This window comes from Cynoglossus semilaevis, chromosome 5, assembly GCF_000523025.1.
Source record: "Cynoglossus semilaevis isolate Cse_v1.0 chromosome 5, Cse_v1.0, whole genome shotgun sequence".
Classification (NCBI taxonomy): domain Eukaryota; kingdom Metazoa; phylum Chordata; class Actinopteri; order Pleuronectiformes; family Cynoglossidae; genus Cynoglossus; species Cynoglossus semilaevis.
In genome coordinates, this window is record NC_024311.1 from 18257203 (window position 1) to 18284152 (window position 26950).

The following is a 26950-nucleotide window of genomic DNA, read 5'->3' on the forward strand; positions in this document are numbered from 1 at the left end:
CCTCTCCCCCCCCGCCCCCAAACCCCCAAAACGTGCATTGAAACAGGCTTCTGTCACAGACAATACGAGTCTGAAAAAGAAGACACTTAAAATAGAGTCGTCACAGTTCACACCTCACGATTTGGTACAAATTTCAGTTTTCATGGTTCCAACAGTTCAGTTGAAGTGAAATGCAGTTGAAAATAAAACTCAAAAGACAAAACTTTCACCTGAACAGAAATCAGTGCAACACACAGTCCACCATGTATGTAAATATATATATATGTGAAGTTGAAAAACTTAAATACTATACGTACATGTATTAGATTTTACATTATTTTAACATCATTATCTTTAACATAACTAATACACAAAGTTTGAAATATCTTTATCACTAATCCAACTGAGCTGTCAGTTATGAAGAACCTGGATTCAAGACAAAGAATACGTCACATTTTCCAAACGTCGACAAACAGAATGGGAAGTATTTTTCAGAAGTGCAGAGAGACCACACTGCACCGACATTTAGTCACAGGAACACGGTATCTAAAAATATGCCGGTGTCAGCACTCACTGAATCAAAGGCCAGAGCCACGTTTAGACGTTTAACTGTCAGGTGTTAAAGGACGAAACTCTGTGACCTGATGAAGATGTTCACCATGTTGATGAAGATGTTCACCGTGTTGATGAACATCAGCCAAACTATAAAAATGAACCCGTTTTCAGACCTTCAGACACTACGTTCTCCTTTACTTCCACTGCAAAAAAAAAACCCCTCCACCACAGACACACCTCCCATGAATCAACGATTACTGAATTTCTTTCACTTTCAGTAATTGAAATTATGAACCATGTTCCTCGTGACGTTGTCAATAATCATTATCCTTGATGAACGACTGACGTCTTTTTTCCCTCCTCTGTTTGAAGGGAATGAAGGGCCACAAGTGCGACGTGTGCTCACGAGAGTTCACTCTGTCCGCCAACCTGAAGAGACACATGCTGATCCACAACAGCGTCAGACCTTTCCAGTGTCACGTCTGCTTCAAGAGCTTCATCCAGAAACAGACGCTGAAGACACACATGATCGTTCACTTGCCTGTCAAACCCTTCAAATGCAAGGTCAGTATTAGAGAGCGATCGGATTCAACTGGAACATGAAATATAACTGGAAAAAAAAAAAAAAAAAAGCTTCCTTTGATGTCAGTACTGTTGAGACTGCAGTGCTGTAAAATATTTATTACAAAATAGTAGAGACATTTCTGAGACAACTAAATAAGACGGACCAAAATCCCTGATCTTATTTCTCTGATTGTTCATTCAGGTTTGTGGGAAGTCTTTCAACAGAATGTACAACCTGCTGGGCCACATGCACCTCCACGCTGGTAATAAGCCCTTCAAGTGCCCTTACTGCACCAGTAAGTTCAACCTGAAGGGAAACCTCAGCAGGCACATGAAGCTCAAACATGGGATGGACGTGTCACCAGAGGGACAAGGTGAGAACAAACAAACCGTCACCGGACCAGAAATGATAAACAGGCGTTTCCGCCCACTTGGTGGCGCTCACAGGTTTGTTCACTGAGCATGACTGACCAGCAGCGTCAGACTTTGTCCCACGTGAAACTGACTTCAATACAGCGGTTAGTTTTAAATTTTCAGTTCAGTCAAAATTCACTTTTATAGCTCCTGTCATTACTTTATTTTTAAAATATCCTCCAAGTTGCTTTTCTCACAAAGAAGAAACAAAAACAATATTCAAAGTAATAATAATACTTAAATATATTTTATGAACTTACAAAGATGTGATGATGTGCTGCCACTGGTTTAAACAACATCACAAAAACTGTAATTTTAAAGTTCCCCTGTTCAGTGTATATCATAACATCTGCATGTTGCGTTATGCTTGTGTTGGTATTTTGGGGGTTTATGGCAGACAACATTCTTAACCTTAATTTTGTTCATTTTAGAAGTTCTTCCAGAAATGGAAAACCAGGGAGAGTACGAGTCCCAGAACTTCAATTTCACATCACCAGACAGCATGGAAAACGGAGGCTCCCAAAACCTGACTAAACTCACCACGGCAAACATGGAGGACATGGAGGAATATTACAACTTTGGAAAGGATACAAATAGTTACGCAACACCTTAAAAACTGATGGACCGGAGGACATGTTTCTAATTTTATTTTCTAATCGAAATGGAAGAAAAGGAACTGATTTGGCCTTTTTGTGACAATGGGATATTTGAAGGATGAGGATTTGGGTTTTTTTCCTTTTTTTTTGTTCAAAGTTACTGTATGGCCTCCATCTGAGAGAACCAGAAACTGTGAGACTCCAGAGTGGAGGCCAAGAAGGAGACGTTTCACTGGAGACGGTTCAGCACTGTTGCTTATGGCAGGACCACTGAGGCACTAATCTGGAGCAGTTCTTTTTTTGGGATTACTACTCTGACTGAGTCCAGAACTGCGGCGGACAGAAAACCCTGTATGTTGTGTGTACGTACCAGTTAATTCAAGGGCGGGCGGTGGGGGCGGGGATTATAATCTGGATTTGCAGAGCCAGCAGTTGCGTTTAATGTGATAGAAATTTGTTTCCCTGTTTTGCCATTTTTGTCAATCACAACCAGTGTTTGCTCTTTTACTTTTCGACTGAAAGTGCCAGTTAGATACATTTACATCTAAGCGTCCATCGTGTTTGCTATTTACTCACTGTATATGCAGCTTTGATGCATAGTCACAACATATTCATGAGTATGAATTGCTATTACTAACCAATCTGTTGTTCCCTGTTCTTTCCCAGCCCTTCTGTTTGAGTCTCTCTGCTCTTGACCACTTTTGGCACATGGTAATTCTTGGTTTTTCTACCAGGCACTTCTTACTAAAGTGGCTCGAATCTCACAATAATAACAACATTCTTGTTGCCCTCCGACTGTACAACTGTACGACTGTTTACCTGCCACCTTTGTTCCACGTTGGTTTTTCCCTTACATTTATAATCAGTCCTGTGTAGTGACTTTACTGCTCTAGTTTTTGAATTACCGAGTGAACATTACAAAGCACTTTTTTCATTGAGAACTGTCTCTTCTGTAAGAGTGGACTCATAGGACTCTTTAAAAGCCCATAATGGCAATATTAATAAAAAACAACAAAAATGTATTGATTTTTCTCAGTAGGTTTGTAAAGTGCAGTTTCATTGCTTGTTTACAGTTACTGATTCCAGTGTGAATTGAAGAAGAAAAATTGTTGAGCGAATCAGCAGTTTGGGCCTTTGTTACTGTTGGTAGTCACAGCACTCGACACTAAATTCAGGGCTGTTTTTACTTCACTTTCAGAGCAGTTTCTTGTTGAAAACTGTGCTGAGCAATAGTTTTAGAGGGAACATAATGTTGTAGAACAAGGATGCCTAAACAATAATTTCAGCTTTTATTGTTTATTTATATGATTCAATAAGAACAAGTCTAAAATCTATACAGTGGAACCTCGGTTCAATTTGGTTCACAAACAAAATGTTTTACCCAAAAATTGCCCAGGTTGTTGTAATGACCGTGGGACCTTAAAAGAAATGTGTGATAGTGAAAATGGAAAGGTGGAAAAAACAGTGGAATCTCAGTTTGAAAACTGAGATTCCACTGTATTTGATTTGACCAGCCTTTAGCCTCACATTAATTCAATGTATTTACAGTAGAGTGCAGCCAGCACTCTGCAGTGACCAGTCCATAATCCTAATAGAAGATTTTATCTGCAGCAGGACAACTAACTCAATTAAATATTTCTGAACTACAGCATCATCGGTTCAGAGAAGACAGAACTGTCAAACAGAATTCCTATTTTACAGCTCTTTTCGTTTAGTTTAGACTGAGTGTTGTAACACCCTGTCCTCTTAAAGTAAATAGAATGATGGGCACATTTAAGAAACAAAGGTTTATGTAGTTCCTAGAGTACTTGGTTACTACAGTGTTCGTTATTGTAAAGTTGAACTGTTGAAACAAACAAGGAACATTTAACAGAAAAGCTCACCATAATGTTGAACGCCACATGCTGTTAGACAGACTTTAAATGAAACTGTCTTTTATTTTGAAATCCAAACACCCGTCTTCCGCCTTCAGATTTATGTTTTGACAAGCGTCTTGACATGCTTCAGGATGCATTCCGAGAACGTTTAAAAATATATATCATTGATCCTTATTAAGGTAAGATGTGTTTTTATTTTTATTATTAATATTATTAAACCTCGGACATTTGACATGACTTGGAACAAAGTTAGGAGTTTAAAGTTGTTAAAGAAGTTCTGTACTTTTGTTTAGGAAAACAACAAAGTCCGTGGTTGTGTGTCTCGGTTTCCCCTCACCTTAACATCGCCGAGGCTAATGTTTAGTCTCCGTTGTTCATCCGATGACGAATCGATCCTTGAATTTCCAGAAGTTTTTAAAGAAATCTGTCTTTGAATGTCCGTGGCTGATCTTCCATGTCTGCTGAGGCATCTTTGTAAATGTTTCAGGTCACAATATTCCGAGTTCGTCCAGACGTTATCACACGATGACAATAAAAGACAAGGACAGCAGTAATGGCGGTTTCTGACAGACACACAGACAGTCTCTTCGTTTGTACCTCTACATTTAAAAAGAACGACTCTTCTGTCCCGTAGTTTGAAGCTAATCCTTTAGCTCGGGAGTTAGCTTCCATCATTTATCGTCTTCTGTTTGGACCGGAAGTCCAGTTTTGAGAAATGTTTCCGTCTTGAAACACAATCCATAGTCAGTCGGAATTGTTTGTTGAAGCCAGTTGGAGAGCACCTGTCAGTTCACGTACGACCCCCTTGAGGTGAGGCGGAGTACTGTTTGCATCCCCGGGTAAGCGTCATGTGACCCAGAAGTCAGTCACGTCTATCGTTTTTTACTAAATAAAATGTCAGAAATATCAACTGAACACACTGAAAATTCATATTTAACACAGATCAGTGGAAATTATTATTTATTTATGTACTTTCTTATCATGATGGCAGGTGAGGTGATGGGTTTTTTCTCAGTCTCCTGTGTAAACACAGGTCAAAATATTATTCTTTAGCGTTTTACCTAATATCTCAGGCTGTGTGTTCACATTTGAAACGCAGATTTCTTTCATAAAAGTGGAGCTAACGGGGGTGGGAATTCAGATATATATTAATGTACATTTAAGTTGATTTAATAAAAGAACAGAGAAATGTTGGATCAATTCACCTCTGACATGGATGACGTGCGGATGCGTCCCACTACACCTTTGTCGACATCTGGTGGAAGCTCGTGGTAAAACGAATATTTGCCTAAGCTTCCATTCGGTGGCGTGTTCTTTCTAATGGAAGCTTAGAATTTAGGACTGCGTTCATGCTACGTGAAATTAAGACTTATTTAAACATCTGCTTAAAATTACAATGCAGAAATATTGAATATATATAAAAATAAAAATGCCATTATTGAAAAACACTTATTAAAATGTTTTCCCCACAATGTCTATTATAGGTTGTAGGCAATAATAATAAAATGTACCTAATAATAGCAATTAGACTAACAGACAAAGGTAAAGTGAGCTGTACAACTGAAAAACAACTTGGAAAAAGGGTGACGTTGTTTCCAGAGAAATTGGAAATTATGTTTTAGTCTGTTCATGAAATCAGTTTTTATTTTTGAAGAGCCTTGTCCAGGTTGGTCTTGATAGCATCGAGGAAGTCCGACGTGTTGATATAATGTTGGTTCAACTTGCAGCTTTACGGAGACAAAGGATGAAATTCCATTAACTTGACAACATTACAAACACGAACACATCTGAAGATCCAAACTCACTTGGCCATGCCGTGGATGCAGCCCGCCAGGTCTTTGGTCATCAGACCGCTTTCCACAGTCTCCACACAGACCTTTTCTAACGATTGGCAAAAACTACAGAGTGAAAATCAAGAGCGCAAAAATCAGCACCACACCAAGAAAACATTTTATAATAAAATGTAAAATTATCAAATAGAATCAACTAAGATACCTGATCAAATCAGCATTTCCATCCAGTTTGCCTCTGTGCTCAAGTCCCCTGGTCCAGGCAAAGATGCTGGCGATGGGGTTAGTGCTGGTCGGTCGTCCCTTCGTGGTAAAGACACAGTTTAAGGAATTGTAGAGTTTCTAGGCCTGAGCAGTAAAACACTGTCAGAAGTGAGAATCGACCTTTAGTCGAAATTCATTAAGTCGGAAAATGACCTCAGACAAACAACGTGTAAATATTTCCTCAGTGCCACATCAGTTTTACCAGAGGTGAAAGTACAAGAACACAGATGTGCAAACAAACATATTGTCATTTGCCTGTGATGCAAAAACCCACTGTGACCGTGTGACCTGACCTGTGTCTTACCCTCTGGTGTTCACGGTAATGTCTGGTGACTGTGCCGTGAGCAGCCTCAGCCTCGATGGTCTTACCATCCGGACACACCAGCACTGAAGTCATGAGACCCAGAGACCCAAAGCCTGACAACACACACACACACACACACAGAGGAGTGAGTCAGGTGCAGATTAAACACCGTTCCACTCCAGTGATCAAGTCATAGTTTTCCAACCCTGAGCCAGAATGTCAGACTGCACATCTCCATCATAATTCTTGCAAGCCCAAACAAAACCTCCAGAGGACTTCAGGACCTGAGCCACCATGTCATCAATGAGACGGTGCTCGTACCAGATCTTCAGCTTGTCAAACTCTGGCTTGTACTGCCTGCAAGTGAACAACAGAATGAAAGAATCAACATTTAACATGACCGTCAGTAAGAACACCATCGATGTGATGTTGGTCCAAACAGAAGTGCTCAGTGAACTCACTGAGTTCAAAAGAAGTTGGATGTGATGTTGGTCCAAACAGAGCATCAACTGGACCAAAGGCTGTACTACATACACAGTGATCTGTCACACTCCAATTGGAAGTTTCTAGAAGTGAACTCACTGAGTTCAAAAGAAGTTGAATGTAAATTAAAATTATATATTTGAATTTAGGGCAGCACAATTAGTAGAATTGTAATCACAATCTCGATTTTGTCTGCCACGATTAAATTAATGATTGTCGTATGTATTAACATTAACATTTAAAAAAACTAAAACTTGTAACTCAGTTTGATTGTTTTTAAAGGGTTTGCCTCTGGAAAAAAATAATCTATTATATTGAATATCACCATTCATTGAAAAATATCATGATGATCATTTTTATGTTTTATTTTTATTTTAGGTTTTCACATACTTACCAAAGATGTCCTCAAAGATGTCTTTGAAGCGCCCGTCGTAGGCCTTCAGGATGGTGTTTTTGGTGCTCATGTACAGAGGCCACTTCTTTTGGATGGCGTACTGGAAGCAGCTGTGAGCAAATCCACTGATGGACTAATGGCAAAGAAAAAAAAAATTACAACGTCAAGTGTTTCAAATTCATGCCACAAAACAATGTGTCCACAAAAAAAATCCCAACTCTTTCTCACCTCATCCGTGTTGTACATTCCCATTCCACAGCCACCGGCAGGAAAGTCGAACACTTCCCACTCCTGCTGATTCTCTCCATCTGCTGGTAAAAAGACGATACTGAACTTCCCCGGCTGGTCCACAACGAAGTCTGTGGCCTTATACTGGGAACAGGGAAGTCAAAAAATGTGAGATGCTTTTTTTTAGTTTGAAAAAATGAATTTCTGCTTTTTTCCTTCTTTTTACCTGATCACCAAAAGCATGTCTGCCGATCGTTATGGGAACCGTCCAACCAGGAACAAGTCGGGGGATGTTTTTACAAAGGATCGGCTCCCGGAAAACGGTTCCACCCAGGATGTTCCTGATGGTTCCGTTTGGGCTCTTCCACATCTTCTTTAGTTTAAACTCTGACAGGACATAAAGAAAACAGAAGTGATGATGAATCACTGCTGTGATTTCAAACCAGCGTTGAGTGGAGCACGGCTCACCCTCCACTCTGTCCTCGTCGGGGGTGATGGTCGCACACTTCACAGCCACGTTGAACTTCTTTGTTGCCAGAGCGGAGTCAATGGTGACCTGGTCATTAGTCTGGTCTCTGTAGGGCAGACCCAGGTCAAAGTACTTCAGCTCCACATCCACGTTGGGCAGGATGAGCTGCAGAAAGACCAACGTGTTGTGTTCAGAATCACTACCATCACAGAACAAGTTTGTTTAATCTTTATTTATTTTATTTTTGTGCATCTTAATAACGTACTATAAATACAGTATTTACAGGCCTTTGTCCAACAAGAATTTGGAACTGACGTCATTGAAGTGTGTGTGTGTGTGTGTGTTTCAAGCAGTGATAAAAATCCCGTACAACGTTATTTTACAGGTTTTTACAATTCACCTTCTCTTTGATGAACTCCCAGATAATGCGAGTCATCTCATCTCCGTCCATCTCCACCACCGGCTGCTCCACCTTGATGCGTGATGTTGCATCTGGAAATTTCAACTACACAATTCATTCTCCATCTTTTTTTTTTTTTTTTTTTTTGATTGTACGCAGTTCTTTAAAACAGATCTAGGTTAATACTGAAATGCCACCGAGAAAATGTTTTATCACTTTTCTCAACTTGGAGGAAAACGATCTTCAAAATGTGTTTTTAGCACACCCTGCTGGGGAAAAGGGAGAACTACGTCCTCTGTATTTACCAACCACGAAAAATATCCAGAAAATTGAAAATTTTAAATGTATATTTTTCTATTTTCATGGTTATCATGGTTAGTTAAAAAATGATGCCAGTTGCATTACTTCGCAACAGTGAATATAAAAATAACTAATGTTACTGAGCTAATGTTACGACACTGTTGTCATATTTAGTAAAAAAAAAAAAAACCGAAATACTAAAAAGTATTTAGAACATGATAGAGTAGCTTTTAGGAAAGTAAAGTGAACTAGTTGTCACTGTGACACCGCTGCACTCAACCAACCGTGACCTCTGCTTTAACCCATCACCAAACAGGAACAGCTTTAAGCTGCCTGTGGTGAAGTGTGTGGGGACGGTGCCGAGCTCAGAACACCTCAGTGGTAACTTGGCAGATGCCTTAACCACTGAGCCACAGCTGCCCCGTGGTGGCTCAGTGGTTTAGGCCATTTTGTTGGCATATCATACTGAGTTCAAAGGTAGGCTACTATAAAAAATCGATCTACGGTGAAATGAAAACGTCACAGAACACGGTGGCGGAAAGTACGCTTCAATGAACCGGTGACTTTAGTTAGACTTTAGAGCGGACTCACAGTTCCTGTGCTGCGGTCCGTGCCGTGCGCTGAAAGCCGCCGCTGCTGGGATGACAACCGGGCAGGTGTGCGGCAGAGCGGCGGCGGCAGAAACCTTCCTCCACACGGCGGACAGATTCTTCAGGTGACCCGCCATAACTATACGGAAGTGATTCTACTCCCACAGACGCTGCCGCTAGCCGGCCGGGGTACAAAAGAATCACACGTAACTTGTGATGGTTTATACACACGTCAGCCTACGTAAAAAATCGAACCGGACTTGATTATGATTGGCCGTGAAAACCTTGTCACGGCCAATCAGAGCCAAGAACATTAGGACTTTGTCATAAGAGATCCATCAAACCTGTTCACGCCTGTACCTGCTGTACAAAGGAGTGAAGTCACGTTATATGATCTTATAATAACAACAGAATCTTATGATGCAGCAGAGGTTCTGTCCATGGAGACACCGACGTTTTTGGCTGGTTTAACTAGTTATTTATATGTCTACATGATTAAAATAAAACACATGAACACACAAACTTACTTTAAATGGGCATCGTTTCTCAAAGTCTGGGTCGCGACCCTCAGGTGGGTCGCAAGAGGTTTTTTTTTGGGGTCGTCTCACATCATGTTTCCCAGGAGTTTACGAATAATGTTTAACACCGTTGGAAATGTTCTCATCAATAACTTTCTTCTACACTCTCTTCTATCTACAGGCAAATAAAGAGAGACGACTAAAACATTTATCTTTTTAATAGGCAAAATGCCGTAACAATGTTCTGACAATTTAAATAGTTTAAAGAAACATAAGACCCAACAGTAACAACAGGGGCAGTAACAACGAAAGACTGATTAAAACAGCCAACTTCAACCCAGACTTAAAAATATCAAAACAACTTTTCAAAGCACTCCTTGTAGAATAGTCAAGAATATTGACGTTAAGTGTTTATCAATAACTTATGTATATTAGTTGAGGCGATTAACACATTTACACAAAATAAAAGAAAGTAAACCAACATTCACACTTATTTGGTCTCTGACATCAGTCCCACGACCAACCAGGACAATGATTGGGTTTCTTTAATATGCAATTCATAATTAGCTTAACAATATTAACATTTGTATTGGTCATTTTTGGCAAGAAGGTAAAATAAAAATTAAGATTTGAAATTTGGATCAACAACCAAGAAAACGTGCCGACCAGTGAACATTCATGAAGTCCTAAGTAGTGGCTGCCACAGAACCTCCTTTCTTCTCAGAGAAGAAGCTCTTCAGCAGCATAACCTGACCGATTCCAATGACAAACAGGAAGACGGTTTCTCCCATGGACCAGTAGTTCACTCGGACAAGGAGCCGCTCCGCCTTCAGGCGATCGTATGCTTCTCTGACTCGGTACCTGTTCTGTGAGTTTGTCACCACCTTTAGGTTCTCGTGAATGGAGACACACGATGACTCCAACTGAAAGCCAAAAGGTAAGACACACATTAAAAATGAACATGGACAAGGTGAGTCATGGTGTGTTTAAAAAGAAACATAAATATAAAAAACCTCTGGTCCAAGAATGACTCTCGTCTGTTGAACACTCACATTTAACAAAAAACTAATCTGACCTTTTAAATAAGTCTAAATCCACACTGTTCCACCTTATTTCACTAACAATAACTATTATTTTAACCAGTTGATGAGGTTTCCTGTCAGAACTTATTTACTGAACCCTTGATTTAAATAAGTCAAATACAGGCCAACATAACAGTCATATATGAATCTTGAATCTTGAATCTTGAATCTGCAACATAACAGTTATATATGTGTTCCAGACTAACCTGAGTCAGGGCCGTGGTTCTAGCCATTTCAGGCATAAGAGGATCCTCTTCCCCAGCACGAAACTCCAGATAGACCATTTTATGGCTAAAGGAGGAAAACTCATTGCTAAAGCAGACCTTGTAGACTCCCTTCATAGACGTGACGTGAGAGAAGGTGTCATACTGTCTCTTCCTCTCATTATACAGAACATTGTTCTGGGGATCAGTCACAAAACAGTCCACGTCATAGTTGCCTCCTGCAATGACCTGAAAGGAGAAAAACCACAAAGCATGAATTTGTGGTCTGCAGTTGTCAGAGGGATTGTGAGAGATTGTAGCTCAATTATTACTGTTGAGGTTTCAGACCCTCTTCTCAAGCCTGTTGTTACAGCTGTAATGTGTTTATTAACTGATTTACTTTAAAGCTGTTTAGCTACTGTATATTTAGAAAAAACTTCTTTGCAGTAAAATAGTAAAAGCACATGGTGCCAAACAAACAAAACCAAACAAAGACAAAAAGATCATTTCATCTCTCAGCCAAATGTTTCCACCAAATGTCAATATTTGCATAGGCCTAACATTTCACAATGATGCATTAGTAGTGTCAATGTCGTTCTGCAGAACTAGACCTGATCCTGAAATAAGTGTCAAAAACTAGACAGTCAGACAGTATAGTCCCCCCCCCAAAAAAAATAAGAACAACTGAACTGTTTTGTACTGTGGCTGTCCCGTCAGACAGTATACTTTTCCCAAAAAACTAAGAACAACTGAACTGTTTTGTACTGTAGATACATGGACTGTGTCCTTGTAGGAAAGGAGCCAATGATAAGGATTTTTTTTTTAAAGTATGTAATTAGAGAAAAGTCCATACGTATAAATCGACATATAAAAAGTGTAGTGTTGACAGAAGATGGCTTAAGATTATGTAGTGATCCCAGCAGTCCTTAGGCAGCAGCTGTCTGAGGAACTTACTTGGAAGGTGACGTCAAACCTGATGTTTTGGTCCAGCTCCTCATAAAAACACTGTTTTTCGTTGTCAGGCAGCTCGAAAGTGACTTCAGTTCCAAAAATTACCCAAAACTGCAGCAGCAAAGAGGCGAGAGACAGCAGACAGTTCATAGTGAAGACGGTTCACACAGACCAACACAGACAGGAGCCGCTGCCTCTGCTCTCTGACAGCTGCGAGATTTCAACTCTGACGTGGCGTCGGGACGTTTCACTTCCGGTTCAGCTTTGTTTACATTCTCGTTCCAAGTCGAACTTTTTTCATTATTATTATTATTAGTAGTAGTGTAGTAATATTTATAATTTATATTAAATAGTTACAGAATTCCCAGTAATAGTTGTTGTTTGTAGTTACTATTTTGTCGTAAAGATCGATTTATTCTTAAATTATATATTTTCTTTTTTAGATGGTACAACGCTTGTTTGTCTCTCGTGATTTTTGGTACAGCTATGATATTATAAAAAGAATAATTTGTTGGTAAGACCCCAGACACACTTCAACAAATAAACACTAACAAAAAAATAATGGGGAAAAACGAACAATTTTATGACGAAGACAGTGTATCTTGTTTTGAAAAATCTCTATGTTCGTCACGCCGCGCACTTCCGGTTGGTGAGCTAACGTATGTATCGGTTTGTATGGAGGAGCTCGGCTCACAGAAGTTATTTGATTAAACACAACGGACTGAAACATGGAAAAACACATGGGGGAACTGAAGGTGTTTGTCGAGAATCATGCAGTCGCTCTCACGGTTGCCTTTGTTGCAGGTAAGGTGTTTCCTTAGTCGGACAGTTTACTGGTGTCTGATGTTTTCCTCAGTCGATGCTCCGTATAAACTATAAACTATGAAACTACATCATCATTAGATTTAGTAAAACAATATACCGTTTTCCACACAACAACAAAAACACGGTATAAATACCGTACAACAAAACGCTACAGCGGCATTTAGCTGTCTTTTCATATGCAAATCTGCATAATTTCAACGTGTTAACAATGTTATTTCTTGTTTGTATGAACATATATATGTATATATGAATGAATTTATATATATATACATTTTTATATAAATTCATACAAACATTATATTATATATAATATAAAACGTTAAGGCTATCCTTCTGCCTTCTGCATCAACTGTGTCTTGTGCTTATTGCTTATGTGTTGTTACACAATATATAGTACAGTATTAACTGTCAACATGGTGGTTCCTCCCAGGTGCCAGTGCACTGGCCTTGCGTAGGTGGGTGGCTGGGGGAACATGTCGGAGCAAGGCCAGGCTGGATGGAAAAACTGTCCTGATCACAGGAGCCAACACTGGCATTGGGAAGGAGACGGCTCTGGACATGGCCCACCGAGGTCAGACCTTCCTGTTCTGTTTATTTATTTTATTACCTCAGTGCTGATTGTGGTTGTCCCTAACGTGTGGCATTTCATAGGAGTTTGGAAAAAGGTGCTGAGGGTACATTCTTAAGAGGATGGTTGAGATAGAGTTGACTCTACTGTCTGACTATCCTTTATTTATGAAAAAAGGTTTAGCAAGAAACATCAGTAACAAGAAGAATGTTCCACGTGGACATGAAAAACACAGAGTGTTGAGTGACATATGCACAAATAGATAACGGTAAAACTGATAACCTTTTGCCTCGTTCCCTGTTTTGCCATCACGTACTATCATGACCTCGCTGCAGAAAGTTAGAACTTTCTTTGAAGTGTTTCTTTGGTGTCACTTAAAACAGAGACTGAATAAACATTTGTCGAGGTTTTCATGAATGTGTCCACTAGAACATCTATAATTAATACATTTTTCTAACGATCTTTAAGGGGCCAGAGTGATCTTAGCCTGCAGGGACTTGACCCGAGCTCGTATTGCAGCTGATGACATCCGGCAGAAGAGTGGAAATGGCAACGTGGTGGTGAAAAAACTGGACCTGGCCTCGCTGCGGTCAGTCAGGGATTTCTCTAAAGATATTCAAGAGAGCGAGGAGCGCTTGGACATCCTCATCAACAATGCAGGTAACAGATGCTTTGAGGTCAAATGTAAAAACTCTGGAAGTTACAGTTGTGTTTGTATCATATGTCCATCTGTCCAACATTCATAATCAGAACTGTGATGAGGATATTTTGTGTGACCGTTCCTGTGTTTTCATCCAGGAATCATGCGGTGTCCTAAGTGGCAGACGGTGGAGGGTTTTGAGATGCAGTTCGGTGTCAATCACCTGGGACATTTCCTTCTCACCAACTCACTCTTGGACCTGATGAAGAAGTCCACTCCAAGTCGTATTGTTGTCGTCTCCAGCCTGGCGCATGAGAGTGGTAAAGGCAGAGTTTGAACATTTTAGGTCATGAATGCGACGCAACTACGAAAACAAGAAATACAAAAACAAAACATATCTTTCATGAACGCGACGCAACTACGAAAACATACAAGAAATACAAAAACAAAACATATCTGTACTGCTTGTGATGTGCCTTTTTTTTTGTAGAATTTATGTCCAATGCTCGTTTGTTTGTTGCAGGTGAAATAAGTTTTGATGACATCAACCTGGACAACGACTACTGTCCTAGGAGGAGCTACCAACAGAGCAAGCTGGCCAATGTCCTCTTTGCCAGAGAACTTGCTGCAAGACTCCAAGGTAGGCTGTCTGTGTGTGACTGACTGTGTGTCGTACAGAGTAAAATCAACTAATTACAGTGTAGAGAAGCTTTATTCATGTTGTGTTTAATCATCTACTCACTAATCAATGCTCAAACTGTCGTAGTTCATTGAAAAACGTTAGCGAGAAAAGAATGTTTTAATTTACAGTAAAGATATTTATTAATGTAAAATAGTCAATACTGCACTCGTCTCTTCTTTTTTGTTTCTTTTTGAATGTGAATGTTACTATAGTACAATACTTATACATTCTGAAGGTAATCACATGTATTTTTTCTTGGTTCCTTCCCATCAGGCACTGGTGTGACAGTGTACAGCCTTCACCCCGGGGTGATTCGCACAGAGCTGGGCCGTTATTACATTCCCACTTTACCCCTGTGGAAGCGGATACTGGTAAAGCCCCTGGTGATGCTTTTTCTCAAAACTCCCTGGGAAGGAGCTCAGACCACAATCTACTGCGCCGTGGATGAGAGTGTGGCCAATCAGAGCGGCCTTTACTACAGGCAAGTACATGTAGCCCATATATAAGTTTCATTATTTATTTAGCTGGACATTTAAGAACACGATTAAACTCCTCTTTCACTGTTGTTTTATAAAATATTTATATTAATCATGAACTACTTTTTCTTAAATACCAGGGTTTTTTGTTGTACGTGTAATATTCACTTAGCAGAGTCCTGGTGTACGAGGTTATTGACGTCATTAGACTTGCCATGTTATGCTGCTGTTTTGTCAGTAGGTGTCAGTATACAGCTATCAATTGACTTGACTTTTGGTTTTTAGGACATGATATCTTTATGTTTGCTCTAATGTTCTTGAATGAGTGTAATGGAGGTCAGCTGTTTGGTGAGTTTGGTTTGACCACGGTCTACGTTTACAGACTCGCAGGTGTATCACAGAAGTCTGAAGTCTCTCCTGCTGTGTTGAAAAATGTGCTCTGTGGTCTGGTTGTTGCCATTTATGGCCCTTTTTCATTAGCCGACATTTTTCAGACCATGCCTGTGGGGAATACCCATGGTTCATAGTGTCTGTGTAATAAACATTAAACGAGCCAAGGTAACATCTTTTAAAAAAGGTGGAAAAACAAGAATGGCTAAATCACCCACTTTGAATGACAACAGTGAAATAAAAAAAACACAAATCTTAGTTGTAATTAATTTTAATTGACTTGTATTGTATTGTATAAGTTACTGAAAGTTCTCACCAGCAAAATTTTGTGTCATGGCTTTTTTTATATATATTTGTTGGTGAATGTCTTTAAAAACACAAACACTGGTGATAAATATTATCAGACTGAGACGAGGTGATAATAACACGGTGTTGGACAGTCTGTCTGTTTGAGCTCACCAGGATTGGTGTGTGCTGAACTCATAATGAAGTCAGCCACCGTCCAACTTGTGTGTATGATTAAGAAAACCTTTTTTTTTTCTCTTTTAAATCTTCCTCCACCTCACAGTGACTGTGCCCCCAAACAGCCGGCTCCACAGGCCCTGGACGATGCCGCGGCCAAGAAGCTGTGGGACATCAGTGCTTCCATGGTCGGTCTGGCCTAAAACATATCAGCCTGACTTCTCACTGAGCTTCATTTTGAATTCTTAAGCGTATGGTGTGGCTTTATTTTGTATTTATTCTCTTATAAAATCTTGCGCCGGTGTCTCAGACCTTCATGACCTGTGAGTCAATAAGTTTCCACATCTTGACAGAAGACAGTTACCAATCATTGAGACCAGTGTTTTGGGATTTACCAGTGAAGGCATTGCTGGATCCTCTGATTGGCTAAGCTAAGGTAGCCAATGGGAAGCAGAATAGCGACGTAGCCAAGGTTTATGTCATAAAACTGGTTGTGTCTCCACAGCCTAAATTAAATAATGAGTAAAAATATTCAGTGTTCAGTCTCGGACGGATTTCAATCTGTCTAATTGTTACAAAACGGCTACAGTTTCTGGACGATAGGTCACGTCTACGTATTAGTTTTATAACCTGCCTGTGAGAAAACTGTGCTTTTACACATTAGCCTAAAGAACAAATAGACAGTGTATGAATGTAACAGTCCAGCAAGTTTGACAAGGTGTTGATCGTATCCTTCATCACTGACTCCATTCATCTGTGGATGAAGGTGAAGCGCCGTCTCCTCCGCTGCTGGACTGTCGTTAAACTCGTCATCAGCATCAGTTCCTGTTAGTCTGTTAATATCTTTTCTGCTGCCTGGTTTATAATCTGCAAATTAATTCACAAATGTGGCTTTTTTTCTTTTGTGTTGCGCCTGTGTTCTTTAAGGAAGTCTTATCTATAGTTTATCAGATAAATTCTTCTGTGTCTTGGACTTCTCACTTTTCATCAGACATTGAGTCGAGCAGTGATTGAAAATAAAATTAAACAAAATAAGAGTTAACAGAACAAAACCTTTTAATTCACACTACTTTTTCATTTTTCCATGCTGAAGTCCTGCAAAATAGATTTGACCTTTGACCTCTTCACAGCTAAAAGCACATAATTCCACATACAGTGAAGCCCAATGATGACAAGTTGTGATTCTTCTCTAATAAACTCAGATCCTTCTGTCAGACAGATGTTGTATATTATTATTATTTCCCTTTATCTCTTCAATGATGATTATTATTATTTCCCTTTATCTCTTCATTAATTACACTCTCGTTTGATCTCAAACTATTTCATATTTCTGTGTCAGAGTTGTTGTACGGTATTATACAAAACAATGATAATTATATCTGGGAGTATTTGAGTTGAAACATGTCACTGTGTTAATATTCTGTCATCCTCAGTGTAGAGCGTTGGTGGATTATGTTAGTCATGCTCTATAGTGTCAGGGCGGCTGAGTTCACTTTGGCTCTGCCGGCGGCTGAAGTATCAAACCAAGTTGTAATTCCTTCTGCTGAAATACATCATCTGGCCTGGAGTCTCTCCTGACAAAGAACACTTTGACAAATGTGACTTTAAACCAGGTGTGTTCAGAGCTGCCTAAAGGCTGTGCATGTCTCAATTTATAAGACACGCTCTCCTTATTTTACACATCAGGCACATCTTTCTATATAAGTAGACAAATAGTCTGAGTGTTTAAAGAGAGAAAACACACACACACACACACTTTAAAGAGAGAAAACAAGTCAAAACACACACACACACACACACACACGACTGTTGACCCAGTTACCCTCAAACGCCGACAGGTGACTCTCTAATACTTGTTGGGAATGTCATTCACGTGCCCTTATCAGTTCTCCGTCCAACATACAGACTCTACAGCTGGGCTGGAAAAGTGATAAGGAGACGTGAGTGACCGGTGACTGGAGGTCCAGTCAAGCTGCGTCTTTAAAACAGAGACCAACCAGAGGCTGCGTGGTCAGTCTTCTCCTCGGTGCCCTGACCCAGAGAGCAGAGCTGCACAGATGAGAGGAGATGAAGGCCATCGGCTCAGTTCCGTCAGTCCAGGATTGCTCTTTCATACCAGTGAAGAAGCTTCCGTCTGTCACCCAGGTCCTCGTGCTGCCAGGCACCAGGTCAGGGCGACCTGATCAGAGTGGGATCCTGCTGCAAAAGCCCTTCACTCTTTGACTGCTGACAACCTTTGGAGACACACCCCACTCATGAGATTTACTTCCCTGCAGCTCCGCCTGCCACGGTGGCTGCCATTGGTCGCTGCACAGAAGTCATCCTACCTGCCCCCCCACCCACCCACTCCACCCCCCGGCCTCTGTGGACAGCAGCCAAATTGTTCCTTCGGCTGTCAGTCGCTCAGAGATCAGCCAGTGGGATGAGAGAGACCGAAGTTGGCGGGTGTGTCCGTCACAGGTGTGGCTGAGAAGAACATTCCAATACGTACATACCTGTCAGCTCCTCTGGCACTCAGCTGCTCCGAGAAAGTGAGATCTCTGTTGACCACTCGCTCTCCCCTTCTGCTCCTCATGGGGCCCACGTAGGGGGAGGAGGGAAATGACTCCTGTTTCATGGCAAAAATTCTACAAATTCAGTCTCAGTCTTCACACATGAGATATCATTTGAATGATCGTTTTTATTCATGAGGTGATGTGTCACATCGTAACATAGTCAAACAAACCTGACATCCACAGAGCCTCACTGGAGTCAGCTCACCTACAGGTGCACACGTTGGCATGTGCTCTCAACCTCTGAGCAACTACAGGATCACAACACTTGTTTTTCAGTCCTGACGCCTGAAGACTTCATTCTCTTTCAGTCTGAGACATAAACCAGACCAGAAATATAGGACCCTCTCATTTCTTGTTTTTCCCTCCTGCTCCTCTTCCTCTTCCTCCTCCTCCTCTTCTTCCTGCAGTGGATTCCTCTCTGTCTGTCTGTGTGAACGGTGTGTGCCTCAGGCAGGTGTGGGAATGCAGGTTTGCAGCATTCATGGGCCCTGAGTGGAGTAAAGCAGAGCGCAGGCCATGTAGTGATTACCTACGGACGAGTCTGTGCATGTGTCGGAGCAACAGGAGGGACTGAGCTACGCTGTGATGCCAGTCCTTTACCCACAATGCATCTGAAGACCTTCTTCTTCTCCTTTCGACTATTTCCTTCAGGGGTAGACGCAGCAGAACATCTGCCTCCATCTCACCCTACCATCCTCAACTATCTCCATGTCCTTTTTCAAAACATCCATAAATCTTCATCTTTTCGTCTTCAGCCTGGCAGCTACATCTACAACATTTGATATATTCATTGTCAGCATAGCCTACAAACAGGGGCTCAAACATTTGATATATTCATCGTCAGCATAGCCTACAAACAGGGGCTCAGAGCTGATTGGTGGCGCCAGAGAGTTAGTGGCGGAACTGGATCAGAAACAGGATCAGGAGTGTGTTTAGGAGATCCTGCGTCCTGGGTTAGGAGGAGGATTTTCAGGGGGTGTTAAGGGTGAGGGCAGTTCCTCCCTGAGGCTGTGTTCTGTCAGCAGAGATAAAGACAATGTCAAGTGAGCACACAGACAACAGGGTGGTGCTGAGTCAGCTGTCTGGCTATGTCAGCTCACGCTGTGATGCTTCACCACATGGTTCCCACCAACTACCCACGTCTACTGTCATGGCTGCTTCATACTCTATACTGATGATGGTCTAATATATTTAGCACGTGATTTTCAGTCATCAGTTGGTAAATTAAACTTCTCAAAGTAGCACTTAGAAAGTAATGTTCGTCAAGGTCGGTCGTTTTAGACAGATTAGAAACAAACCTTTCTCTCTAGAAATATGTTAAAAAAGAAAGAAAATCCTTAAACTCGGTTCGTGTGTTTTTGTGCTGTGCTGTAAAAAAATCATAAATATCAGAAAATAAAAAACAACATTTACAGTTTGTTGTTTATAAATATATGTGTTACTAGGTCGAGAGAAAGACTGAAGGTTTGAGGCAGTTCTTTAAACATGAGCTACAATCATGGATCTGTGTTCATGTTGAAAGCTGTTGGTAAAAACACCTACAACTGATTAATAAACCTAAATGCTAACAGCTGCATCATGTAATTTAGTAACATGGTGAACCATGTGTGACTGACCGACTGACCAGGTGTCGTAGAGCCAGGTCTTCACTTCTGCATGGCTTAACCGTCCTCTAATAATACTTTTTGAAGTCTTGGTTTGTCAGCGTGAGAGGCTGGGCTGCAGCCGCCTCTGCTAGCATTGTTGTGGGTCATTCAGTCGAGTTGTTCTTGTTGGTGTAAAAGGCTGTTAACCAAACAGGCTTCAGGGGTTCTTTATCCAGTTCCGGGGTTTTCAATGTGAACACTGGACCCTGGGGCGATTCATGTGAACCAGATGAGATCTGCTGAAGCATTTCTGTACCTCTGTAGGATTAGAGCAGCACATTCCTGGCCCCTCTGCTCTGTGACTGCAACCATTTCTCCATTCACGTGTCCATGTTTTTGAACAGAGCGCACACACACACACACACACTTCTCCATTCACATGTGTCCATGCTTTTGAACAGAGCACACACATATGGTTAATAGTAAAAAGAAAATACATCCTCCATTTTTTATTTATTTATTTAAAGTGACCAAGAACAACTTAAATGTGTACTCTCTACAACCATCGTTGAAGTCAACTGTACAAGTACATTCTGGCATCAAATTGAACACATTACACATTCAGTTCAAATTAAATGTTATTAAAACATGTTTATGCACTGACTCTGTAAACCTTAAAACATATAACACATTAAAACATGTTAACCACAGATTTAAGGTGTAAAGATGTGATTCCTGGCTGGAGGCTGGAGAACTAATCAGATTTAATTGAAGTCACATGTGCCTACTTTCCTAACAGTGTTTTAAATAAAACAACTCCCTTTTCAGTAATGCTGGTCAGAACTATTGGCTTTAGGACAGTTAGGATTTTATAATATAATGTTGGCTGCGGGGAAAGTACCTCCTGGTGAGTCCAGTCCTCTCCTGGATGTTCTCCAATGGAATGTCCCACATGCCTCCTCCTGTTCTGCAGGTATTCCCTCTGACATGTTTCCTTTCTCTCAAATGCACCTGTTTAATCTCCTCATTTTTACAACATAGTTATTTTTTACTTTTTCACTGTGAAGTTTGGGTTTTAATGTACGAGCATGTTTGAGATTTGCCACTATTAACTTTATACCGTACATTTTCTCAGAATTCTAGCATAAATCCTAGCTTTTCCTCGTTGTTCTTTGGGCTGTCAGCGTACGGACATCATGGTCATAAAACCTATGGTTTGCTATACGGAAAACAACACCTAATTGTGTTCACGTTATTTATTCATCGGTTAAATCGTTAAACAGACACAAATGTAAATATAACAGGAGTTTGTTGCCCAGATTTCTCGAAATAAAGGCTGGATTTTTGAAAAAACACAAGGGCACAAATAAAATCTGCATATTTTTCCGCTGGAAGGTTTTTATTAAAATATTTTATAAAATAAACATTATCGTCTTCACAGTATTTCTGGCCAGAAATTTGTTTTTTTGGAAAACAACAATGACAAGAACATGTAACAGAGCAGATGTAAACACTTTGGTTGGTAGTTACTGTGGTTCGCGCGAGTGCTGATTGTGTTACGTCAGTTTTGTGTTCCGATGTGAAACACGGAGTTGGGTTTTCGTTCCGCTCTGAATAACAACACAACACACTCGAATTATTTTTGAAAGGATAACGTTACAAACGTGAACGGACGTCGTCTGCTAACTGAGTAGGGCTTTTAGTACTAATACTAATACTGCTAACACTACTAGAACTGATACTAATTATATGTTTAGAGAATGTTAACTTGAATAATTGGTGGTACTTCGGTCGGTGACACTTGATATTAAGTTCTGAATATTTCTTTGTAAGGTCGACAAATACTGATAGTGAAGTTTGTTCTTCTAACTCGTTATTCCAGTTTTTACACCACATCAAAGCTTTAGTTTATTCATGGGTTTATGATGAATAACTTGTATTTGTTTGCCTTGGACACATATAAACACGTAAAATGTGTTGAAGTGAAGTGAATCAAATTATTTATCACATTATGTAGATGTGCATACAGTACAACACTGTTTTCTGTTCTTGAACAGAAATAAGAAAAAAACCCTTATCTTCCTAATTGTAGAACCAGAATAAATGTAGAACATGATTTTTTATTATTATATAGTGATAAAATTATAAATTAGACCAAGTAGGAGAACGTGAACCCCATAACTGAACACCTTAGTGTGGATCGAAAGAGATCGGAGCAACAATGCTGCTGCTGTTGCTGCTGCTGTTGTCGTTGCCGTTGCTGCTGCTGCTGTGATTGTTGTGGTGTGTTACACCTCTGCTGTTCACTGAGGGGTGAAACGTGATCATGTAGGGCTGCCATCACACATCAGGACCAGGCAGTTGAAGTGGCAAGACCAGCCGACTGAGATCTCAGCAGTGTTTTAGTATGGACACTAGAGGGCGTACAATGCATTCATTTTGACATGGGCAGAGTCTCAGTAACAGGTGAACGCTGTCTTCGTACATATACATGATTTTTAAATATATCTATATATAAATAGATTAAAAACAGGACCAGAATAATGTTGAGAAATGTTTTTCTCTTCCATGTTTTTCCCTGTACAGATGTTGATGATTTTAATCAGAGGTGAATGGATTAACTTTAGACTTTTTTTATCTTTAGTCAAACAGTTCCTCCAGTTACTTTCAGTGGGATTCAATTACAACAAGTTCCCCGAGCTCTGTTTAGGTATTTAATGTTATACCTACATTAAAGAAAAGCACATCAATGATTAAAATCTCTATTATAATCTGTAATTATATTCAATATAGTTATAACCTAAACTTTTTTCTTAACTTTGGTGTTTTATGTTTCAGCCCCTGCAGCGCTTTGTAAAAGTTATTTCACTACATTTATAGGATTAATTCAACTTAATACCCTGGACGCAGGATCCACCTAGTGGAGCCAGGCTAGAAAATACCAAACTTTTTTTCAGTATTGTACTGGACCAATCCAGACAGAGAACACTGTCAGTTTTTTCAGATGTATTTGATACATCTGAAAAAACTGCTCTTCGTTTGTTTTCCACGGTGACTTGGACTTAAATATCGATCCTGTCCCTTTGGTTGACTCTACTGTGTAACATACATTTATGTAGGAGGAACGTTGAGCCGTTCAACAGGTGAACTTGGCTTGAATGCAGAGCCTTATGACACAACAATCTGCTACTGTGTCACACATGCACAAATCATCTGAACCAAAACACAAAACGACTCCTCCACACTGTGTAGGGTAACACTGAACACATGTCCTCATGAGTCAGCCTCCCCTGTTCACTGCACGCATGTGTGTGTGTGTGTGCTGGCTGTCTATGAATGCATGAACATGTGACCACGTTTGTGTGTGTGTGTGTCCAGAGCAGTGTTTCTAGCAGTGTGTACTTGTTCATTCTTCCTGTAACATTTTCTTCACCACATCAGCCTGACGATGTTGTTTTCTCTCTGATCCCTGTCTCTGCAGAGCCTGTAGAGGCGCCCCCTGCTGGACGGGCAGTCAGACGCCACTCTGGCACAGTGGGATGATTTAAATGGAGTTTTGAGGTGAGATATGAGTCTGAAGCAGGAAGGTTGTAAAAAGTGAAGCCCAGAAAATTGAATAATGATGAGTAACTCACTGAGTGCTTTTATAAAGATTTAAAATCTCCTCGCAATTTTGATTTTAAAACAAAGGAGATACAGTAAGCCTTTAACGTGTGTGCAGTGATTTTGTTACTGATGTTTCACTAGTAGACAGTAAGAACATACATTCTAACCACACGTCCTGTGGTAAACGTGTTTGTCAACACGGCTGTTTCTGTCCCTGAGCCTCTGGAGCTTCAGCTTCATCTTCATCTTCTGATGGAGACTGACAGCATCTCTAACCTGCTGTGAGAGGTTTGATGCTCTGTAGTTACTGTATGGACCGCAGGCTGAAGACACACGTCCTCCTTCATCATTTTTTAATGACCTCATCCTCTGTCCTCCAGTCAGAGGGTATATGATCAAACTCCTTTACTGGAATAAACAAGCGTTACTTCTCCAAATGTGTCTTTAAACTGCTCACGGAACGACAACGTTGGCAGTGACACGGTTTGCACTGCGTTCTTCCCACACAGACTGTGAGATACAAGTTTATTATGATCAGACCTGAGACGGCACAATGTGACTGAACAGACTCTCTGGAAACTGCCGACTGATTGGCTACAATTTCATCCATTTAAATCTCCTTTATGACCTTTGTGAAATGTCATCCCCTGCTCTGTCGCTTCAATCTCCTGCATCGCCTTCCATTTCATACCCTTCTATAATAAGAAGCCATAAAACTAATCTTAACCATCAGTGCTATTCAGAGAGGAGAATCACCAACTCATTATGACCCAGTGTGAGGCTCCTATTATGGGATGGAGGTGCCTGGGGTGGCCTGTTGCCTCGGTCCCCTAATGAATGTGGGTCATTAAATTACAACTTATTCCACATTACGCCGTCTCTCTCTCTCTCTCTCTCTCTCGTCCTTTCATCCGTACAAGGATAAAAAAGGAAAATCAAACTATCTTTTAAAAACAGTTAGCTAACTTTGATACGATCACTCCTGTGTTTTCACCTTCTGTTGATGCTGATGATTGTGTCCATGTGTCCAGAGTGAAGCAGGGACACTCTCTGTGATGTAATAATCTATTGTGTGTCTCCTCCTCCTGATATGCTAATCCAGGATTAATTATGGACCGACAGCAGTGAGTCTCCGTCTCGCTGCCTCAGATATGTAAATGTTCAGTAATGGACAGTGTTTTGGAAAAGCTTTCATCTCTGTTTTTACTGTGTTGTAACAGAAGAGAGCGAGACCAGGGTGAGGAAGAGGAGTCAACAACAACAACACGATAAATATAAGAAAGACTTCTGTCAAACTCCTGAAAGAAGAGATGAAACCGTGTTTGGAGTTGTTTAAAAAATTAAATATATATATGTGGATGAATTAGAATTTACACATTTAATTTATATACAATAGATATAAATGAGAACACAATTGAAAACTCTCTAAAAGAAGAAGTGCTTAAATGTGTGTGTGTTACGTATGGTCGTGTGTGTGTGTGATTTAGTGTGTGTGTGTTACGTATGGTCGTGTGAGTGTGTGTGTGTGTGTGTAATTTAGTGTGTGTGTGATTTAGTGTGTGTGTCTAAACGAAAAAGCAGAAAACAACAGAGGAAGAGAGAGAGTCTCTGTCCATGGTGCTGGAATCTGGAGGGGGCGTGTCACGTGACTGCGCTTCCTTCTAGTGAGTGAGCGCGCGTGCTCGTTGGTAGTGTGTGCACGCGGAGCCTCCAGTCTCCTGAGGCAGAGGAAGACTCTTCTCTTCTTCACAGCAGCGTGGCTTCTTCACTGCTGAGATGTGATTTTTACGCAGCTGTTCGCGACTGTTGAACATTTGTTTTTCCTCCTCGTGTTTTTTCTTCTTCTTTTATTTATTATTTTTTTTAATTATTATTTATTTGTTTGGCATTGGATAGTGTTGGTGTCGGCACCGGAGAGTGGACCGGGGAGTGAGTGGCAGAAGAAGCAGCAGAAAATGTGAGACAGCCACGGGCGTCAGTCCCCGCAGAGCCGAGCCAACATGCAGAAAGGCATGAGACTGAACGATGGACACATCACCTATCTGGCTCTTCTGGCCAAAAAGGACGGGACGAGGCGAGGCTCCCTGAGTAAGAGGAGCTCCGACAACACGAAATGGCACTCCAAGTGGTTCGCTCTGCTGCAGAACATGCTGTTTTATTTCGAGAACGACTCCAGCTCACGCCCCTCTGGACTGTACCTGTTGGAGGGATGTGTTTGTGACAGAGCACCGTCACCCAAACCTTCTCTGTCAGCCAAAGAGTGCTTAGAGAAGCAGGTGAGAGAGGAGAGAGAGAGAGAGAAAAAAAACTTGCCCCGTTCATCTGCACGGGCAGCAGCTCCGTCACTGAGTCTGTACTGAGTCTGTACTGAGTCTGTACTGAGTCTGTACTTGGGCCAAATCTTTAGTTTTCTTTGTGGTAAACAGAGTCTTCTCACACAGCCTTCTTCTCCTGCATCACTATTTGCTTGACGTCCATTGTTACGTAATGGCGTCCCCTCTGTGCAGTTCTGCATGTGAGGTGAGCAGTAGGAGATCCAGACTAATGTTGCGAGGGGGGAGAGCAGATTCTTCTATGTTTTTAATTTATTTATTTATTTTATACAAAAAAAGGCAGATTCTTCTATGTTTTTATTTATTTATTTATTTTATACAAAAAAAAACAGCGACGTCAGCACTTTACAAACACTTTTACATAACTTGGAACATGTGGCTGTGACTCACACCGTGTTCAAACTCAGACAGTCAGGGATTTATGGTTGGTTAAAATGAACCAATAGAAATATAGAACAGAAGGGAGAAAACAAGGAGGAGAGTTAACCAGCAAAATTTAAATCTAAATTCTCCTCCAAACCTCTTCTTAACTTTTAACCTCCCAAACAAAGAGTGACAAAGACAGAGACAGAGAGACAATTCCCTTTCCTCCACTTCATCACCACGTGTTGCGTCACACGCACACGTTTCCATACACACTGTATTTTTAGATGATGATGCTCTGCAGCGCGTCTGTGCAGAGGGAATAAACTTCAGCCGCGTCCCAAACTTTGCAGGGCGCCCTCTTGCGGAGGAGCGCTGTCCGTTCTCTGTCGTTTTTGACGTGTTGATTTAATTCCTTGTCCTGATATTAATAGCATCTTACCTTGGCAACTGCGTCTCCCCGAGTTTACAGCGGATCGGTCGGGTTGACGGCTGCCCCCCCC

At 40.8% G+C, this 26950-nt stretch overlaps 5 protein-coding genes across 8 annotated transcripts in view; 3 read left to right on the forward strand and 2 right to left on the reverse strand.

The window, feature by feature from the left end:
• Positions 1–4140, forward strand: part of znf710b (zinc finger protein 710b) — a 16468-nt gene extending 12328 nt beyond the window's left edge. For all 4 annotated transcript variants that reach the window (XM_008310912.3, XM_008310911.3, XM_017032443.2 and 1 more), the window contains exons 3-5: positions 907–1098; positions 1301–1472; positions 1944–4140. In XM_008310912.3, the coding sequence (XP_008309134.1) occupies positions 907–1098; positions 1301–1472; positions 1944–2125 (546 nt within the window). In that variant the 3' untranslated portion in view covers positions 2126–4140. The remainder of the gene's footprint in view (positions 1–906; positions 1099–1300; positions 1473–1943) is intronic.
• A 788-nt stretch (positions 4141–4928) lies between these two features.
• LOC103379375 (isocitrate dehydrogenase [NADP], mitochondrial-like) lies at positions 4929–9414 on the reverse strand. Its single transcript, XM_008310913.3, has 11 exons — positions 9209–9414; positions 8318–8409; positions 7917–8082; positions 7675–7835; positions 7449–7592; positions 7217–7353; positions 6549–6700; positions 6344–6456; positions 5981–6078; positions 5791–5883; positions 4929–5712 (listed from the first exon to the last, which is right to left on the reverse strand). The coding sequence occupies exons 1-11, from the start codon at positions 9342–9344 to the stop codon at positions 5628–5630; spliced, it is 1377 nt and encodes a 458-aa protein (XP_008309135.1). The 5' UTR covers positions 9345–9414; the 3' UTR covers positions 4929–5627.
• Positions 9415–9925: 511 nt separating this feature from the next.
• tmed3 (transmembrane p24 trafficking protein 3) lies at positions 9926–12190 on the reverse strand. The gene is made up of 3 exons (XM_008310914.3): positions 11965–12190; positions 11014–11259; positions 9926–10648 (listed from the first exon to the last, which is right to left on the reverse strand). Exons 1-3 carry the CDS (start codon positions 12109–12111, stop codon positions 10412–10414), a joined length of 630 nt encoding a protein of 209 aa, XP_008309136.1. The 5' UTR covers positions 12112–12190; the 3' UTR covers positions 9926–10411.
• Positions 12191–12586: 396 nt separating this feature from the next.
• On the forward strand, positions 12587–17222 carry LOC103379378 (retinol dehydrogenase 13). The gene is made up of 7 exons (XM_008310915.3): positions 12587–12765; positions 13217–13357; positions 13823–14014; positions 14153–14314; positions 14518–14634; positions 14950–15157; positions 16111–17222. The coding sequence occupies exons 1-7, from the start codon at positions 12690–12692 to the stop codon at positions 16205–16207; spliced, it is 993 nt and encodes a 330-aa protein (XP_008309137.1). The 5' UTR covers positions 12587–12689; the 3' UTR covers positions 16208–17222.
• Positions 17223–20651: 3429 nt separating this feature from the next.
• The window catches only part of LOC103379379 (ras-specific guanine nucleotide-releasing factor 1-like), a 23521-nt gene continuing 17222 nt past the window's right edge, over positions 20652–26950 (forward strand). The window contains exons 1-3 of the mRNA XM_025055568.1: positions 20652–21118; positions 23627–23706; positions 25648–26027. The gene's annotated coding sequence lies outside the window, so the exon portion shown is untranslated. The remainder of the gene's footprint in view (positions 21119–23626; positions 23707–25647; positions 26028–26950) is intronic.